Source organism: Euleptes europaea, chromosome 3, assembly GCF_029931775.1.
Source record: "Euleptes europaea isolate rEulEur1 chromosome 3, rEulEur1.hap1, whole genome shotgun sequence".
Taxonomy (NCBI): domain Eukaryota; kingdom Metazoa; phylum Chordata; class Lepidosauria; order Squamata; family Sphaerodactylidae; genus Euleptes; species Euleptes europaea.
Genome location: NC_079314.1, coordinates 93,631,304 through 93,650,885, shown reverse-complemented (window position 1 = coordinate 93,650,885; position 19,582 = coordinate 93,631,304). Strand labels below are relative to the sequence as shown.

Below are 19,582 nucleotides of genomic sequence, written 5' to 3'. Positions count from 1 at the left end.
AAATTACTCTTACCTGACTGTCTCTGGTTGGGTACCCATGATAACTGGAGGTCAGAGGCTCATTCTGAAAAGAAGCAGAAATGAATAATTTTATTATAAAGAGGAAGAAAAAGGAGTCTTTTATATCCCAGACAGCTGAAAGTAAAAGCCATAATGATCTGACAGAAGAGCAGATAACAAACACCCTTCTTTGTATGTAAATGTCACCCCCCCCAAAAAAAAATCACTCCTGCAAATAATCAAATGGGAATGACTAAAATCTTGTGATTTGCTTTTCTTAATATTTTAGAAATGGTCCACATTTAGACAGTTTTTACAACCTACTTCTCATATATCTATCCTTGTACTGTATTACTTCAGGAGGCTTGACTGAAAGCTCCTTCCTGCACTCACACACAGAAATCTCAGCAGTAGCTGTTAGGGAAAGGACTTCTAAGTGTAGCATGGTCCCAGACATGCCAGTCTTATGCACACAGGGAATCTACTTGTAGGAAGTATTATTCAATCATGAGGGGCCTCATCTGCAGAGAAACAAGTTTGCCTCACTATCTGCTGTTTGCGAGAACTAAATTTACTTTTAACCACATTTTTAGAAATTATTCTTGCATAAAAATAATGGATTACAAAAAGGAGGAATGTGGAAGAGCCAGCCAACATGAGACAGTAAACACATCAAAGCAATTTTGACAACTGAGACAACTTGTGTCCTTACCCAAAAAGAAACATTCTGAATTTATGAATGTATTTATTATTTTACTTTACAAAATATATACCCCGCCTTTCTGCCTCATAAGGGCTATCAAGATTGCAATTTAGTTCAGTATGGATTATCCTACATTGCTACAAATACTCATATCCTTGGAACACATGTTAAATTTACAAATAAGAATAATCTCATTTACATAAAACTACCTGACTGCATTTTAATGAAATAAATGTTACACAAAATTAGCCCATGTAAACAAGTCTGCTCAATTTTCACATTTCATCTAGGTTGCAGAGGTCAGCTTTTCTTGATGATAAATTTGGGTTATCTTGGGGCAGAATTTAAGACTTTTTAAAATAACATTGCCAATACTCAGATACAACTATACTACAGTTTTCTTAACAGAGAAGATTATCAGGTTCAATTCTGAAGTCACAAAAGAGGGATTGAGACTTCACGGACTTAACACAAATTATCTTAGCGCTACTCATAGTTAGCTCAATCTGGGCATCAAGACCAACTGCAGTTATCCAACTACAGAAGGAAGCAAGAAGCACAGGAACTTGAAGGGAAAGCAGGAAGTACAAGAGCCCACAGAGGCATCCTGGAATGTTATGCCATCAACTCAGTGGCTTCTAAACCGAGCATCAGGGCCAGAGTCTAGCAGTTGTAAATCAGCATGCATTGCCTGACACCAAAGGAACTTGTTCATTTCACATCTTAAAGACATTTGAAGGTCCCTAAAATATTCTTGGAGAAGAAGCGGCTGGAGACAAAAACTCATTTCGCTTGAGCATTAAAATAAGAAGAAGGCAATTAAGGACAACGGTTAAAATACGATAGCAGCATAAAGGCCAAAAGATAAAAGTGTCTTTCCATGTATAAATGTGTTCTATGCTGTTTCCGACTTCCTTGCTTTTCATACTGTACCTCTAATTGAATCTCACTCTCTACAGGGAAGGAGGGGGGGACTGGCAACAGTGGTATTTCCCCAAGAAGTCTCTGCTGCTGCTAATTTTACAGATCAGCAACTTGCTGCTGCCTCTTGTTAAGCAGTTATTTTCTACAGGAGTTTTATTGTTGGGAATGAAAGGAGACAGGATGAGAAACTATCATAAAGAGTTAAACTCCTAGGACTGCTGCAGAACAACCCTGTTTAAATAAAATGTAGAGAAAATCCCTGTTAAACAGTAGGAGATCTCAAAAAAAGGAAAGCACAACACTGAGAAAAATCCTCTTCGTTACATATGGAAAGTTTTATGGAAGGGAGGGGGCTACAAGAGGCATTAACCATTCACAATTCTTTACACTCTTCAAGGACCCCCCCCACACACACACACACACGCAGTTCTTAAGAAGTCAGGCTGCTCTCCAGCAACACCAAACAGCCTAGTGAGATAACTCCAGAGATAACTTCAATTCCCTCATGTCTCATTTCTGCCAGTGCTGAATTAGATTTCTCTTCCTATTACGAGCATGCAGAGGCAGCCATTTACACAGAAATTTATTTAGAGTGCCCTCGCCAACAATATCAAATCAAACTGCTATGGAAAATTACATTGTTTTGCTTACTGCTAAAGGGCATCTCTGGGTATCTAAATTCTACTATCTTGAAGTGGAAACAGCACAGAAATAAGGGCACGGGAATATCAAATTCATCACACACGTGATTTCGTATTATCTGTACTAGATCTGCACTAGATCTGCCTAAACAGTCTGCAAGATGCACACATTGCTCATTTGAGCATGGATGCTGCTCATTTACATGGTAATACTTTCCAAAGGCCATGATACATATACATCCCAGTGTATATTGAAATGTGCATTTGGATGAACATAGGAGTATACATTCCACTACAAAACAATTCAGCAGGGATAGAACAAATCTAATTGTTACCCTAAGTAGGCAGTCTCCTTGAGACTTTGGGGGATTAGCTTGGAGACTGGAGAGACTGTGCGAGAGGGGGTAACCAAGATCGAAAGACAAATGTTTACAGGAATTGTTCCAGCGAAACTGTCCAAATAAACCAGGCTGATGTTTAATCAGAAAAACTGTATTTGAGAAAAAGATAGAGTGGCAAACACACACAAATGCATATAAGAGCTAACTAAGGTAATAAGGAAAAGCGGGAATAGCTTTAGGAGATGAGGTAATATTTTTATATCCAAAAATAGGTTCTGGGGTGGTATGAGGTATTCTGGCAGATATACCAGAAAACAAAACAAAAAAATGATTGCTTTTCCGGGGTTTTGATAAAAAGGTAAAGAGAGGTTTAATGGTTCTTTAACAGTTCGGCTGATAGGGTGTGGTCCCAAGAGAAGGCCTGAACTGTTTAAGTGCCGATTGATAAGAGGGATGGATGCAGGTAGGATGAGTAATGGTCTGCTCGGTGCGCTGATTAAATCACCTTAAGGTGACACAATTGGGTCTAGCTGGTCCCATTGTTAAGCCAGGCACACCTTGAGGCTAAGGGGAGAAAGGTCAGTTGCCAACCCCTTCCTGCCCTGGGCCTGTCCCTTCTCCCATTTTGGAGACAAGCACATGGATTCTAGCCATGATGCATACCTATTCTCCAGTATCAGAGGAGCATGCCTATTATATTAGGTGCTGTGGAACACAGGCAGGATGGTGCTGCTGCACTCGTCTTGTTTGTGGGCTTCCTAGAGGCACCTGGTTGGCCACTGTGTGAACAGACTGCTGGACTTGATAGGCCTTGGTCAGATCCAGCATGGCCTTTCTTATGTTCTTATAAGTAGAACACTACATTTACAAATAAGTGAAGAGATTTGTACAATGAACAGAAACTTGGATATATCTTGAGTAGTTTTCAAACTGGGTTCCTATGAACTCTGGTATCTTCAGAAACTTATGGGGTTCCACACTGAAAAGATCTACACAAGAGCAGACAATCTTCTCTCAGTGATAGCTTTACCAATTTTCTCCTGATTCTAGTTCTCACTTTCAGTTTGTGTTGAGCGCCAATGTGGTGAGGCTCAAAAGTCTCACCAACACCATGAGCTGAACAAGCACCACTTACACGCACTCATGCATCCTCTGAAACACACAAGGGTCCCTCAGCCCTAGCTACCCCTGTAAAATCCATCCATACAAAAGCTGCATCTTACCTACTTCAAACATTCTTCAAAAAAGTAACTTCACCAATCTGCTTAGTTCTTACACATGTACTATCAACAATACAGAGGGCTCTGCGGGACCCTACTGCCCCTAGTGATTCCCTCGATATGCTTGTTGGAGACTGGCATGACTGGCTCTCCACCACCATTGATGAAATTGCACCCCGGCGCCCTCTTCGCCCCCGTCGAAACCAGGCCCCTTGGTATACCGAGGGGCATTGGGTCATGAAGTGGAAGCTTAGACGGCTAGAGCGAGTATGGCAGCGAACTCGTGATGAAGCCACAAGAGCATCTTTTAGGACGTTTATGAAAGCTTATGAGATGGCAATGAAAGCTGCTAAAAAGGAGTTCTATGCAGTCAAAATTGCGTCCACTAGCTCTCGCCCGCCACAATTGTTTAGAGTGATTCGATCTTTAACCTCCTTTGATGGACAATCAAATGTAGGTACAAATTCAGCACATAGCTGAGAGGCATTTGCGAGCTATTTTGCGGATAAAGTCTTGTCACTCCGCCATGACCTCCCTGCCAACTTTGATACGGTAAGTGAACTACAGGCCCCTTGCCCGTCTTCTGGTTCTATTATGGACCACTTCAGCTGGCTTTCAGAGGCCGATGTGGACAGGACCCTGTTGGCTGTGAGGCCTACCACTTGCCTCCTAGACCCGTGCCCATCTTGGCTGGTTAGGGCCAGTCTGGATGCGGTGCGGGCACCTCTGGGAGAGATCATCAATAGGTCCCTTCATTCAGGGACATTCCCAGAGGATTTAAAGGAGGCATGGTAAGACCGCTCTTAAAGAAACCATCCTTAGACCAGAAAGATCTTGCCAACTACCGCCTGGTATCAAATCTTCCATACCTGGGTAAGGTAATTGAGAGAGCGGTCACTACAGCGGTTTCTGGATGACGCATTGGCCCTGTATCCCTTCTAGTCCGGCTTCCAACCCGGCCATGGGACGGAGACGGCTCTGGTTGCCCTGACAGACGATCTCCGGTGTCAGCTGGATCAAGGTGGGTCAGGACTGCTGATTTTGCTAGATCTTTCAGCAGCCTTTGCTATGGTTGATCGTGAGCTCTTAGACCACCGCCTCGCCGATGCGGGGATTTGGGGCATAGCCCTTCAGTGGCTGCGCTCCTTTCTCCAAGGTCAGGGACAGAGGGTGGCGCTGGGGGTGGTGATGTCACAGCAGCACCCCTTGGCGTGTGGGGTGCCACAAGGAGCGATTCTCTCCCCTATGTTATTTAACATCTACATGCACCCTTCTGCCCAGCTGGTTCGGAGTTTCGGGCTGGGGTGTCATCAGTACACTGATGACACCCAGCTTTATCTGCTTATGGATGGCCATCCGGACTCCGCCCCGGACACCCTGGCCAGGTGTTTGGATGCTGTGACTGAAAGTCGGCTGAAGCTGAATCCAACTAAGACAGAGGTCCTGTGGCTAGGTCGGGGCAGCTTGGGTGAGGGATGCTGGCTCCCGGCTCTTGATGGTGTGCCATTAACACCTGCACCTACCGTCAAAAGCCTGGGTATAATCTTGGATGCCTCCCTATCTATGGAGGCCCAGGTTGCAGCAGTGGTCAAAACAGTGTTTTTTCATCTACGCCAGGCCCGGCAGCTGGCATCCTATCTCTCCCACCCTGACCTAGCCACGGTGATCCACGTGACGGTCACCTCTAGGCTAGACTACTGTAACTCGCTCTACATAGGGCTGCCTTTGAGACTGATCCAGTGGCTCCAACTGGTACAGAATGCGGCAGCGAGACTCCTTACAGGGTCTCGCCCCGAGAGCATATAAAGCCAGTGTTCCGTCAACTGCACTGGCTCTAGCTGGAGTATTGGATCAGGTTCAAGGTGCTGGTTTTGACCTTTAAAGCCTTACACAGCCTGGGACCTTCGTATCTGAGGGACCGCCTCTCCTGGTATAACCCCCGAAGATCTTTACGATCATCAGATAACAACTTACTGGTGGTCCCTGGCCCTAAGAGTGTGTGGCTGTCCTCAATGAGAGCCAGGGCCCGTGAAGCAAGATGGTGTCAATGCAAAGAACCTGACACAATACAACATATTCTCTTGTACTGTCCACTTTTCACACAGCTTCGATGCAGCTTAATTAGTTCTCTTCCTCAATTTACTACTGCAATGACTACCGGAAACATAGGCCATCTATTGGATGACAAAAGCTTCGAAGTTACCACTCAAGTAGCCGAGTTCCTGGCCAAGGTCCTAAAGGAGGGAGAAAGGAGGGGAACCCTCATTTAATTGTTTTTATAAAAATTACTGATGAACTGTGAATTCATTCCTTTTTAGATCCATATCTAGCTGTTTTACCTGTTTGTTTTGTTACTGTAAATGCCAATAAAGGTTCTGTATTCTGAGAGCCAGGGCCTTTTGGCCCTGGCGCCGACCTGGTGGAATGCTCTTTCTGGTGACATCAGGACCCTGCGGGACCTTAAAGAGTTCCACAGGGCCTGCAAGACAGAACTATTCAGCCAGGCCTACAGTTGAGGACAGCTGTGGGTATCATCCTCTGCTGGCCTCCCTATCCCCCACCCCTTGTTCTATGTTACTCACATTATTAGGGGGGGGAGCAACATACTGCTTATTCCAGGCACTATGGGCCAAATTAAGTGCCATCAGGAGTTTTTAAGGGTTCTTAATTGGGTTTTGTTGTTTGATTTTAGAATTATTACTTTTATTGTTAATATTGATATGTTTGATGTTCCCCGCCCTGAGCCTGGTCTTGGCCGGGGAGGGTGGGTTATAAATTGAACAAACAAACAAATAAATAAATAAAATACAGCAGAATATGGATAGACAGACAGCTGTAGACTGCATTTTTCACTAGACATCCAATCTGCCGAAAATGTAACATGGTGTTAAAAATGGCATCAGCAGCTGGTCACCAGTCTGCACTCAGACTCTATTTTAGCACCAGTGGAGAAAACCTGAAGCAGCAATTAAAAGAAATAAACCTTCCAGGAAACTAGAACAGGTTTTAAAAAAATATTAACTATATGCATTTCAAATTAATCAGTGTGCATGTTTCTGTAGGGTGTATGTATAGAAGGGATAAGAAGAACAATGTCTACAACAAAGAGGAGAGATGTGGAAGAACTGTTCAGATAAAGAAATGGTAACAGAATGATACTATACACAGCTTTCATTCACTACCATGGGCCATATGGGATGGCTCCGTCTTACCCTTTAGCTGTAAAGTAAGTAAATAGTAAGGATATAACCTTGACAGTCTTACACATAGCTATCAACCCAATTTTCTAACTGACTTCCCTCAGCACAGAACAGCTCAGCCCATTTCCTTCCATGAATCTTCTAATGGAACCATTAAAGGAGGACAGCTGCATATATACATCCTCTGACACAACAGAACAAGGACAGTAATGGAGATCTAGCCACAGCAGTCCTGAAACTCTGCGGAAGGCAGACACTTAAAGACCCCAGGTCCTATCTTGGGAGCTCCCTATCTCTTTGGATTTATTGTGAAAGCACCTAACGTACCCAACTCCATAAACTTTGCAGGACATTTATCTCCACTCTGTGACTTTTTGACAGGTCAAACCTCTTGTGCAGAGATGGGGCCCATCAAGAAGTAACATGAACTTTGTCCTTCCACTGAATATACTTGTTTTAAAAACACAGTCAGGATCCACAGCAACATATGGCTAATTTTCCCTCTCAGTGGCAGTCCCTCAGCAACCCATCCAACATTGTTCCAGTAGATCCCAGACCACCAGAGAATTTTCCTGGGGCAATTGAGGAAATCACTGGCTGAAACACCCATGCACACGAAGAACACTGTGTACAGACTTTGAATCCTGGCCAATGTCTCCTGAAGTATCTGTTGAAAATATCTCCACAGGATTTCCTTAGGACCCTAAAAAGAGTTATAATTTTTAGGGATTTGCATAAATATCTGAGATCTTTCTCCATGACTGACTCTTTCTGACAAATACACAGGAGAGTACAGGGATCTGATGAAATCACTCCCTCTTCCTTCCTGGAATTCTAAACTATGCTGCTCTCCTATTGCACACAGTTCTAATCTCCATGGCAACCTCTGGTCCTCCTGGGTTGTTGTTTTTTTTTGGGGGGGTAACCTCAAGGAGCAGGATACAAGGCTTCCAAGTCTTCTAGAAAATTATTCTCCTAGCAGTAACCACAACTAAATTTAGATACTTGGATCATGGAATCTTGTAATAATGTTTATTGGCTATCTGCACATTTAAAAATATCAACAACTTCTTAGCTGAACACACATATAAGGACTGTGGCCTTTGAACTCCTGAATCCACCCATTTCTCAGCACAGCTTTAAATAAACGCAGTCATGGAAAAATATAAGCACACATTAAAAAAAAAAAAAGAATACATGCTATAATACAGTTGAGCAGTTGTGTCCTAAGGCTTTAAATACTGGATACACATCAGTTGTAACTGAAAGATTCCAAAGAGGTCAGAGCTGTATAAAAGAGAAAGAGCAGATTAAAACAATAAAAGAGATGACTAGATGTATTTTCAATTTACAAGGTAGAGCCCCAGTGCTGAGATTTCTGCTATCTAATGAGATAGCAAAAGACCCAGGAGAAATAGACAAACAGAAATAGCTTTCTGCTCATATCAGAATTACAGTAATTTGGAACAGTTTACCAGGCAGAGCATGTCAGACATACTTAGTTTCTAAGCAATGTTAGTAAGATAAAGAAAACAGAAAGAAACAGATGGTTTTTATCATCAGGTAATATAGTACAAAATCAGGGTGGAAATACTTTGGTCTTTGGCTCACATTGTAGGCTTCTGACTTGAAAAATTGATATTACATTTCAGACATTTTGTCATTTCTTGGCCTTGTTAGAATGGCTGGGTATCAGATAGCCAAAAAGAAAAAAAGACACTGCTCTAAAAGTTACAGTATTACAACTGCATTACACACAATGTATCTACACCTAACAGTTGTTGTCACACGCTTTCTAATTTTTTTAATCTCTTCCCTCAAATTTCTTTCTGTTTTAGGAAAAACCACAAAATGAGTTTACTTAATTAACTGTATGCCCAAGAAGCCACAATACACAGTGCTCTGTGAATCCAATGTTTAAAGAACAACTGTTTGCTCTTTTATTGATGCTGGTTGTTGTTGTTGTTTACTTTAATTTTACTCTAAAGCCACTTTGGAGTATTCTACTTCCAAAAACCAGGATTACGGTATTTTTAAAAAATAATCTGAAAGAGGGTGGGGGACAAACAAGTACCTGAACAGGAAAATTAAAAATGCATAACTTTCCCTCAGGCTATTCTGGCATCATCTTGTGGTGTCCATCACAGTGCAGTCTAATTGCCAGAGCATGACACTCGCTCACTCAACCAAGCAAACAATATTTTTGGCAGATGATTAGGGCTAGAGGGCCATTTGCTCCTTTTTTAAATGAGCTCAATAAAAGGCAAGGTGAGAGGCAAATTAGCAAAGGAGATCCCTTTCCGTGGATCAGATCGGGAATGCAGTGAGTGGGGCTAACAGAGGTTACTAGAAGAGGGGGGGGGGAAATAGCATAAATGGCAGCAGCAATCATCCTCTCAGAGCAGAAAACAGGGCAGTAGAGTGAAAGGAAAGGCAATCACATGGCACTGTGGAATGGAGAGAAGGAAACAGGAATATGGAGTTTCCAAGCAGAAAAGCCAAACAGGAGCATTGTTTCTTCATGACAGATTGCAGATGTAGCCTTAAAAACATATTTTTTTCCTGGCACAATGTTACTGCTGTTTCTGTGTTCTCTTTGCATTTGCCCTGCGCCCATTCTTTAGGGCTTCTTCCTCACACAGACTACAAAAAAATTAAAACAGTTGGCATTTAACTTGAGCTAAATTAAATAATCTATTTAAGTGTCCTTTAAGCATTTACCCAGCTTTGTCTCCAATTTAGGGTGTTTGCATAGCGCTGAAACCTATTGGGATACCATTTGTATGCTCTGGGACTTTGTCAATGTCTATTGCAGTTTGCAAAGTTGTTTGCTATGTTGGTGTAATTTTTGTATACACATGTGTTCTGTTGTAACCTTGCATAACAGCAAGTGTGATTCTCTAAGAGCAAATATATTGCACGTTGTGATAAAATCAATATACACAATCGTGGTTTGGTTATATATTTATTGCTATAAGTATTCCTTGAACAGTTTCCATTTAGTCATTAGTGCTACTTTTCTGTACAACCTCCAGGTACTAGATGGAGATTTCCCGCTATTACAACTGATCTCCAGACAATAGAGATCAGTTCACCTGGAGAAAATGGCCACTTTGGCAATTGGACTCTATGGCCTTGAAATCCCTCCCCTCCCCAAACCCCACCCTCCTCAGGTTCCACCCCAAAAACCTCCCACTGGTGGCAAAGAGGGACCTGGCAACCCTAGAACGGAGCCAAGGTACCTTGTGATCCAACCCTTCCATGCGTGGTTTGGTCATTTACACGTTCGCTCAGTTGAGCTGGAACTACTCAAAGATAAGCAGCTCCTAGAACCTCTAAAGGCCTCCTCGGTTTCATTTTGTAAAAACAGAAGAAACAAAAAACACTTTCCTCTCAAATTATCTACAAACAAATTATCTACAGTGAATACACCACCACAAATGAAATGAACTGCCTTATTTTGTTCCCTCTGTAAAAGTCCTAAGCCCCCAGGCGAAAAACTCAAAACATTAAAGAACTAGACTAAAATCCTGCCGAGAAAATGAATAGGTTTGAAAACTGGAAAGAGAAGGAAAGGCGTCCTGAGAGTTCCTGCAGCAACGTCTGGCTTTGATTAGGTTTCTACGATTGTGGGGCCACACAGGAAACACTCGGGAGGCCCACTTTGGTCAGCGCCACCCTACACACACAGGCAAGCTTTGTGCTCCAACGGCAACATCTGGAATAAGTTAAAACCAAACAGCTTGCAGTCCCTTCCCCAAAAACCACTAATTCTTTTAAGGCCACTACGCCAGGCCCACTTCATTTCCCTCCTGGAAAGCGGCTCTCCTTGCAGCTCCAAACAAAGGAGTCTGTGAGAGAAAAACAAACCCTGCGCTGCTCCGGTGGTACAACAGCTCTCTCAGTTCACAAGGATGGTCATGAGATTATAAACCCAAAGTTGGGGGGGATGGGACACAATCGTACACTACTTTTCAGGGATTTTTTTTTTAGTAAGATTACTGTCTGTAGAGTCTCTTCTGTAGCTTTTTATGGAAAGGTTGAAAAGTTCAAACACACCTGAAAGATTTCTTTGCTTCATGGAATTAAAAATCTTTCCCTTCACCAAGAGTTGAAATGTTACTAGTTTATTAGCCTTCAAAATTCCAAGCAGCATATTTCATCTTGGAAAGATTTATGGAGAAGTCTAGCCTTTTGCAATTAAAAAAAGCAACACATGCATGCACACACACGAGCATACACACACACACTAGGTTACATACATATGGCTCTTCCGTTATATGAAGAGAAGTTTACAGTAGAGCTTTTACTGAACTGGAGCAGTCAAGAACCATCACAGCAACAACAGCCAATCAAAATGCTGGGCAACACCCCAGTATTACATCTTTTTTTTTTTTTTACTGGATGTTAAGAGTTCTTTGTAAGCACAGCCAAGAGTTTGATTCAAGGCTCTAACAAGCTGAACTTTATTTCAACTTACTTATTCCTTCCACTTAACACGGACACTACAGTTCTTCAGTCTAGAAATCAAGAGTCTCGGGCTCAAAAATACAGTCATCAACTTGGCAATACGGTACATTACCCAATAGCTTGGATGCAATTTTCTTTCTTGACCACACGCTATTTCATGTAATTAAAAACATGCTCACATACTAGTTCAGGTTATTAATAATGCCATTCTACCAGACATTCAGTTGTGAGTGCCATGTCATTATTTAGAATTGGACATGATACCACTTTTAAATCAAGACAATATTTGTGCAATTCACAAGTTCAAAGGTGCCTAATAGCACTTGTAAATACTAAAAAAAAAAAACATGCTATACAACCTATTCATATGGATTTCAGTAGATTACACTCTGTATTTTAATTTCCAAGGCCTGACTGGATAGGACTTTTAATAAATGCATATGTTTCTTCTGTGATAGAACATGGGTGTTCAAAATGTGCTGGGAAATAAACTAAACCAATCCAATCAATTTTCTTGCACCTACTGGCTCCTCCTTTTCTTCCTTCCTGCTCAGATGCCAACTATACATTATGTTTTCTTCTGTGATCATTTTAGAAGATTCCTTTTCCTTTACCAAGCGCAGCAGCAAAGATTGCTTTCCCCCCACTTTCGAATTCTTTCTTCCTCTGCTTTTCCAGATGAAAAAAAGTCACTGCTGAGCTGCTTGCAGCACTGCTATATCACCCCGCTGGGGGAAAACATGGGTACCCATAAATTTTCCTCTGCAGGAGTAAAGGCAGTTTGGGGGAGGTGGCTTTTTACCAGCAGGAAAGGCAGAGGAATAAATAATTTAAAAAACCCTCTCCCTCTACACTGTTCCCCCCTTTTACAAAAAGCAGTTCCAGCAGCTGAATTTGGAAAAGAAAAAGAAAATATTTTATAATGACCAGGGAAGAAAATCATTTCTCTCTCTCAGTCACACTAATTGCTTCTCTTTCCTTCCATCCCACAAGCATAGACCAGCCAGATACAGACTAAGCATTTTGACAATATTTCTCACATACTTCTTTATGCTTATGATGAGAACAGCTGGAAATACAGTATGAAGACAACACTACCAAGGCAAAGGAGCAAATCATACAGAATAAAGTTCCTACAAATTAAAAACAACAACACCCTGAGTTATCATGATTGCAACAAACACTCTTTTATGGTTTCATGGTTAATTAGTGGTAAAGCCAGGTGCATCTAACAGAAAACGGCCACTTTCATCAATTAAAACCATCAACACTTGGGAGTTTGTTGCCAGGTCACCAACTAGAGGAGACCCAGAAGGAACTGATGTTGCCAGTTCTCCAAGGGATTTCAGAGACAAATTGGTACACTCTGTCATTTCCGCATGAGGCCATGAAAAATATCTGGGCTTGAAAAATTCACAGACGAATACAGTGGTAAACATTATAGAACAGAATTGACAATTGCTGCCAAGTTCCCAAGAAAATCCTCTTTTATGGAAAGAGAATCTTCTTTGAGGACAATAGAAGCGTCAGCCATAAACTTCCGCGACTGGCATATTTTATCATTTCTCATACGAGTCTCTCTCACATGAGCTTGTGGGAACACATCTGCACATTGAGGTTCTGCAGATGCTGAAACCGGAGCACAGCACTGTGCTGTGTTCCAAATCTACTATTGTCACTGCTCTACTAAGTGGTCACTCCCCCTCCAGCTCAAACAAAACCTAAATATAAGGGGAGTTCTGGTTATAAAAATGCTTTGGAGTAGATTATAATGACAAGGACAATAGTTCATTTCTTGTTAAAATAATTCACAGCTTAAGCAATCGCAGGCTTTCCTGTAACCAAAGGGAACACAACTTTTAACAGAAAACGGTCTGTCTGTTTCCTCACAGCTCCTGTCTACAAACTGACACATTTAACTTTTGCTAGTATTTCAGAAAAAAATATTCCATTCAGTTGCTGATTAAGTGCAACTGCAGCTATTTATCCTTATCGAGACAGTTTAAAAGTCTTAAATAGCTTGCACAAAGAGCCCCATCAAACATTTGCAGGTCCACAGGCTATTTACTGTCCATCACACTGCATGAAGTCTAGATGTAGAAAGTCCTCCTTCTGCCTCTATTGGAAGCCCTAATAATATCTCTTTACCTCTTTATATCAGTGCAGGCCTGGTACACTTTGCCAATGACTGCAACCCACCAGAAGACACCAGACTTGTTGATATTACTAGGCCCTTCCAAGACACAAGCCCAAACCATGCAATTCATGTCATGCTTCTCTCTCTGAACCTACAAACACCTTCCTCTCCATTTCTAAGAACATAAGAAAGGCAATGCTGGATCAGACCAAGGTCCATCAAGTCCAGCAGTCTGTTCACTCAGTGGCCAGCCAGGTACCTCTAGGAAGCCCACAAACAAGAAGACTGCAGCAGCATTGTCCTGCCTGTGTTCCAAAGCACCTAATATAATAGGCATGCCTCCTCTGATCCTGGAGAGAATAGGTATGCATCATGAGTAGTATCCATTTTTACCATTTTTCTACTAGTGAGTATCTAAAGATAAACAAAAAATCAAGGCATCAAGGTTCATGGTTATTATTTACCAGACATTAAAAATAATTAGGATTAAGATTTTGGAGAGATGGAGTAGAAATCAATCATTCATGAAAATATTTCAACATGTTTTAATATATTTGTGATTCTCTTAAGTGGAGCTGGCAAGCATAGACATTTCCAAGGGAAAAGTGGTTTTCATTCCATCAGCTTTGAGTCCAATGCTTATTCTGAGTCAAGAGCCATTGTTGTTGCTGTTGCTTTTAAATTTTAGCTCAAGTTCAGTTCAGGAAAGACTTTCAAGTAATAGTTCAGATTTGGTTATGATTAAAGAAAACGTGATTTAAAAAAATTAGGTTCAATATGACCTCCAGAAATATTAACAAATGGCTAGTGTCAGAATATCGTTTTTCAATTCCACCATATTCCCCACACAATTTCACTGAATTCCACATTTAGTTTGAGAAAAGTCCATTTTCAAAGCTGATCCCATGCCCTGGGAATACCCAAACGATTTTCAGAAGATTTCAGAAAACCAGTAATTGAACAAGCATATGGGATCAGTCATTCTATACTGACAGATCATGCCAGTAAAGCCTTACAAATTAGATCTACTTTCATAAGCAGAGCAGTGTCTCATACTTCCATTGGTTTTCAATAAGGCTAAAACTGCCATAGGCATCATTATTAAAGAAAGCAACACAGGGAGTAATCCTAAATATGTCTACACAGAATTTATTCAATGGGGCTTACTACCATGAAAGTTTTGTTAGGATTGCAACTACCGTCAAGCTGACTTATGTCAACCCCTTAGGGTTTTCAAGGCAAGACACATCCAGAGGTGGTTTGCCATTGCCTGCCTCTGCATGGGCTGAGGGAGTTCTGAGAGAACTGTGACTGACCCAAGGTCACCCAGCAAGTTTCATGTGGAGGAGTGGGGAATTGAACCAGGCTCTCCAGATAAGAGTCGCCGCTTTTAACCACTACATCATGCTGACTCACTATTAATTGGAGGATTACATTCTTCTCCCTACTCTAAACACCACTCAGTGTACTCAATCACACAGAATCTGACCTGTAGAGTACTGCATTCCTAAGCAATCTGAAATACTTCCCAAATTTTGTTCACAAAAACTCATGTCTGTTGTATTCAAGCTGAACACAATAGGCAACACTTTACTCTCTTCACCTGACACATATATTCTTAGATTTTGTAACAAGGCCACTACTCCAGGTGGTGAGCTGCAAAGAACAAGCTACAATATATGTTAAGGCTGCTGCATGAGAACTCATTTGACAAGGTTCCAACATAGCTTTTTCACAGGGTGGAAGGAAAAATACTTTTGAAAGAAGCGGGAATTCCTAGCTTAGTGCATGCTCTAGCCTAGGTCATGGACTATAGCTCAATATAGTACAGATGTACAGCAGTGCAGAATGAACTGTTGCAATCCAGCACTTTTGCTCTGGTAAAGCTCTTTTTGCATCTTATCAAAGAACACTGAAAAGAGCCGACAGTCTGTAGGACACACAGAATCACTGTTCTAACATGGTACAAAAATGGGAGAGACACAATTTTCAGTAAAGTTACATAATGCGATAATAGGGGAAATTATCATTCTGCCAAAGGGAAGACAATAACTGGAGAAAGGGCTAGAGCCAGCGTTGTAGGGTGACTAGAGCATCAGACTATCACCAGGAAGACTTAGGTCACATCTCCATTCTGCAATGAAACAAACTGGGTGACACTGAGTAAGTCACTCTTTCCCAGAGTAACCTACCTCACAGGGTTGTTGCAATAATACACTGGGGACAGGTTATCTGCCCTAAGATCTTTGGAGAAGGGGTAGGATAAAAATCATAAGAAAAGCCCTGCTGGATCAGACCAAGGCCCATCAAGTCCAGCAGTCTGTTCACACAGTGGCCAACCAGGTGCCTCTAGGAAGCCCACAAACAAGACGACTGCAGCAGCATTATCCTGCCTGTGTTTCACAGCACCAAATATAAAAAGCATACTTCTCTGATATTGGACAGAACAGGTATGCATCATGGCTAGTATTCATTTTGACTAATAGCCAATCAAAATCTATCAGTCCCAAACACCTTACTTCCCCATTTCTGCTAGTCAACTGTTAAAGATAAACACATCTGATAAATATTTTTCAAGGTAACTTTGTAGCTACATAAGCTTTATCAGATAGTCAAAGAACATTTGGCTCTACTAGCGGGGAAGACTGGTCAGTACAAAAAAGTAGAAAGTGCTACTCTCAATTAATTACAATTATCGTTTATCAAAGCTGTGAGCTAAGAAAAACTATTGGAAAGCAGTCCTTAAACTGACAAACAGCCTATCTTCCACTATTCCCAAGAAGCAAACAAACACTGCTTCCAAAGAAGGAATGAAATCAATCGTGTTATGGTTTGGCAAAATGCCCCAAAGCCACAGTGGAAACTTAATATGAACAGCAGGTTGAGAAGTAAATAATTCAGATACTCCGATTCTCTTACAGGTATTATCAAGGATAACACAGACCCAACATTTACGGACTTTATTCATCCTATGATGAAGTATGGTAGCAACTGAAACCCACAACACCGCAATAAAGTGTTCTGGTTTTAGAGAGTTTTTTGAAAGGATGAATTAAAATCTCCCAAATGTCTTGTTATATCTAAGGTCACCCAACCCACTCTGAATGGAATTTATTTTGGAATCAACAAGGTGGCTTACTTTTCACTGGATGTCCCAAGTCAGTCAATCTCTCAGCCCAAAACTACCTAACAGGAGTTGATGTAAGGATAAAATGAGGGTGGGACATTTCGTATGCTACTCCAAGCCCCTGAAGCAAGGAGGGGATAAAAAAAAAAGTCCTATATAAACAAAGAGCTGTTTTCTGAGTGTCAAATATGGAAATATATTTTGGATGGCACATGTACAGGCCACAGTGCAAAGTGTTCTACAACTAAGATAGAAACAAAAGGTACTCCTTTGTACACCCCTCACTTCGTCACTGTACATAGTTGTTCCACTAGGCCCACAATTGAGGACAGCCGAAATGTCATCTATGCTGGCCTCCCTACCTTCTCCCCCCCCATATGATCTTAGTTGTGTATAGGGTTGCCAGGTCCCTCTTCGCCACTGGCAGGCGGTGTTTGGGGCGGAGCCTGAGGAGGGCGGGATTTGGGTAGGGGCCTCAATGCCATAGAGTTCAATTGTCAATGCAGCCATTTTCTCCAGGTGAACTGATCTCTATGGGCTGGAGATCAGTTGTAATAGCCAGCTAGTACCGGAGGTTGGCAACCCTATTGGTGTATGACCTAGGGGGGCTGTCTGGCTGCCACAGTTTAATGACGACCATTTTTGGCGTCATTCCGTTGTTTTTAAAGGTTTACGTAAGACTGTTTTAATCATTGTTTTTAGAGTGTTGATGAATGTTTATTGTGCCTGTAGGCTGGTTTTAGTGTTGTTACCTGCCCTGAGCTGGCTTCGGCTGGGGAGGGTGGGATATAAATTGGAAGTAATAACTAATAAAATAAATAAATATAAGCCAGGGGACAATAAATGCAAGTTGTGTCAGCGCCCCTCAACTTCTTGGCAGCTTTTGATATCATCAACCCAAGTGGTTTCTGAGATGCTGGGGAGAGCTGCTCTACAGCAGCTCCACTCCTGTGATGCAGCAAGGTCCCAGAAAGTATTGTTGGAATTATTCCTTTATTTTATGCAGCAGAGTTCCACAGAAGTCTCCCATACTAACATCTACATTAAACTACTGGGTGAGAGTTCCAAGGTTTTGGATTAGGGTTAATAAACTAAACCTCAACCCAGATTAAATGGAACAGTTTATAGTGGGAATCTTGTCTTCTAGATATTTGTGGCTGTCCAGGTCATGCCATTCACAATCTGAGGATACTTCTACAACTAGTCCAGCCCCTAGATTTCCAGATGACTCATTTCACCAGCTATGACCAGTATACCAGCTGTACTTCTGTGGTTGTGGACAGTAAAGATCTCACAATTGTTTCACGTGATGTAATAATCTCTTGACTAACATCTGTGAGCGTGTGTGTGTGTGTGTGTGTGTGTGTGTGTGTATGATTGTGTGCTTCTTATGAGGTCCCTTCCCATTGAAAATGCCACCCCAGGTGAATACTTGAAAACCATTAAAACGAACTGGAAAAGCTTGTAGAAAATAGACTGCAACAGAAAACACAGCAGTTTGCTTCATCTGATTGGTACTGCACACAGATTAAACTTCAATGTATTAAGTGCAGTGGGAAAAAAATATAAAAATCCTTGACAAGGTTCAGCACTTTAAGAACCCCTGCAAATTTTACCAACATTTACCATTTAAAATGTGCCAAATAAAAATGACAGCAGACGTTCTAGGCAGCTGAAATTTCAGTAATTTCACAGTGTAAAATCTGTCACTAACAAAGTCGTTGCTCTTGCAATTCTTGTGAGATTGGAAATGCATAATCATACACCTAGAATATGCCACTAGTAATGAGAAAGGAGGTTGTGCCAATGCAAAGAAGTTTTTGAGAAAACTGGAAGATGTCAGGGTTGTTGTAACGCTATACTTTCTTTTAAACTTCTTCACTGTTTTCAAAAAACTGCCTCATTTTAAAAGCAAGACCATAAGATCAGTGGTGTTGAACTCCTAAAAAATAAATAAAGCTTTACCAGTCATAAGAATGAATTGTATGGCAGGTGATTATAAAAAAGAACTTGTCAGTAACACAATATGAAATGGTATCCATGAAAGAATGCAGCCAGAAGGAGAGAGTACATATGCAAGATCTTCTTTTGATGCTAACAAAGCAAAATAGGAGTGCAGATCTTGGAGAAAATATTCTTACATCAACATAGCAGCATTCAGAGATGTACCACAGTTTCAGATACATTTACATGACCAATGGGAACCTGAAGAAGATTGAAAATGATAAAAAATCAGTATTCAATGGTTCCAAAAACAGCTGCCAATTTCAGATGCACATGCTAAAACTGCAATGGAGAGGTTGTGCCACTCCGTCTCCTGTTTCTGTGAATTAGTCATAATTGTAGTTTATCATCATTTTAATGTTGCCACCGGAGATCTCAGGTGGAAAATCTCTGGAAAATTTTCCAGTGCTTTATTTTTCTGTGTAATTTTTTTTTCATTTCTAAGGATTCACCATTTTATATTTTTTATTAACAATGAATGGATGTAACTGCTAATGCACTATTAAGGCAACCGGGCAATTTCAGAGTTGTAATTAATGTTTTGTGGGTGGTATCTCTAGGAGTGGTGTGAGAGAGTACATGGATGTTTTACTGATATGTAAACCGGGAGAGAAAGGAAAGGCACAAATACATGCAATAGTTCAGGCCACAACAAATTCTCTTTTGGTCTAGGAGCCACCTCCAAAGCTTAGAATCCAGATTCATTTTTCAGCCTTCAGCATTTTGTATTTTAATCACCATATTTACTAGAAATTGCTACCAAAAAACCCAGTCTCTTCAGTTTCTCATCATTTTATTATAGACAAAAGTGTTGC

The 19,582-nt window shown here is 41.3% G+C and overlaps 1 protein-coding gene across 10 annotated transcripts in view; it reads right to left on the bottom strand.

Moving 5' to 3' along the window:
* RBFOX2 (RNA binding fox-1 homolog 2) overlaps positions 1-19,582 on the bottom strand; it is a 228,669-nt gene that overhangs the window by 181,589 nt on the left and 27,498 nt on the right. For all 10 annotated transcript variants that reach the window (XR_008933229.1, XM_056845889.1, XM_056845888.1 and 7 more), the window contains exon 2: positions 14-64. Coding sequence is in view for 9 of the 10 variants with exons in the window: in XM_056845889.1 (XP_056701867.1) it covers positions 14-64 (51 nt within the window). In the remaining variant the exon portion in view is untranslated. The remainder of the gene's footprint in view (positions 1-13; positions 65-19,582) is intronic.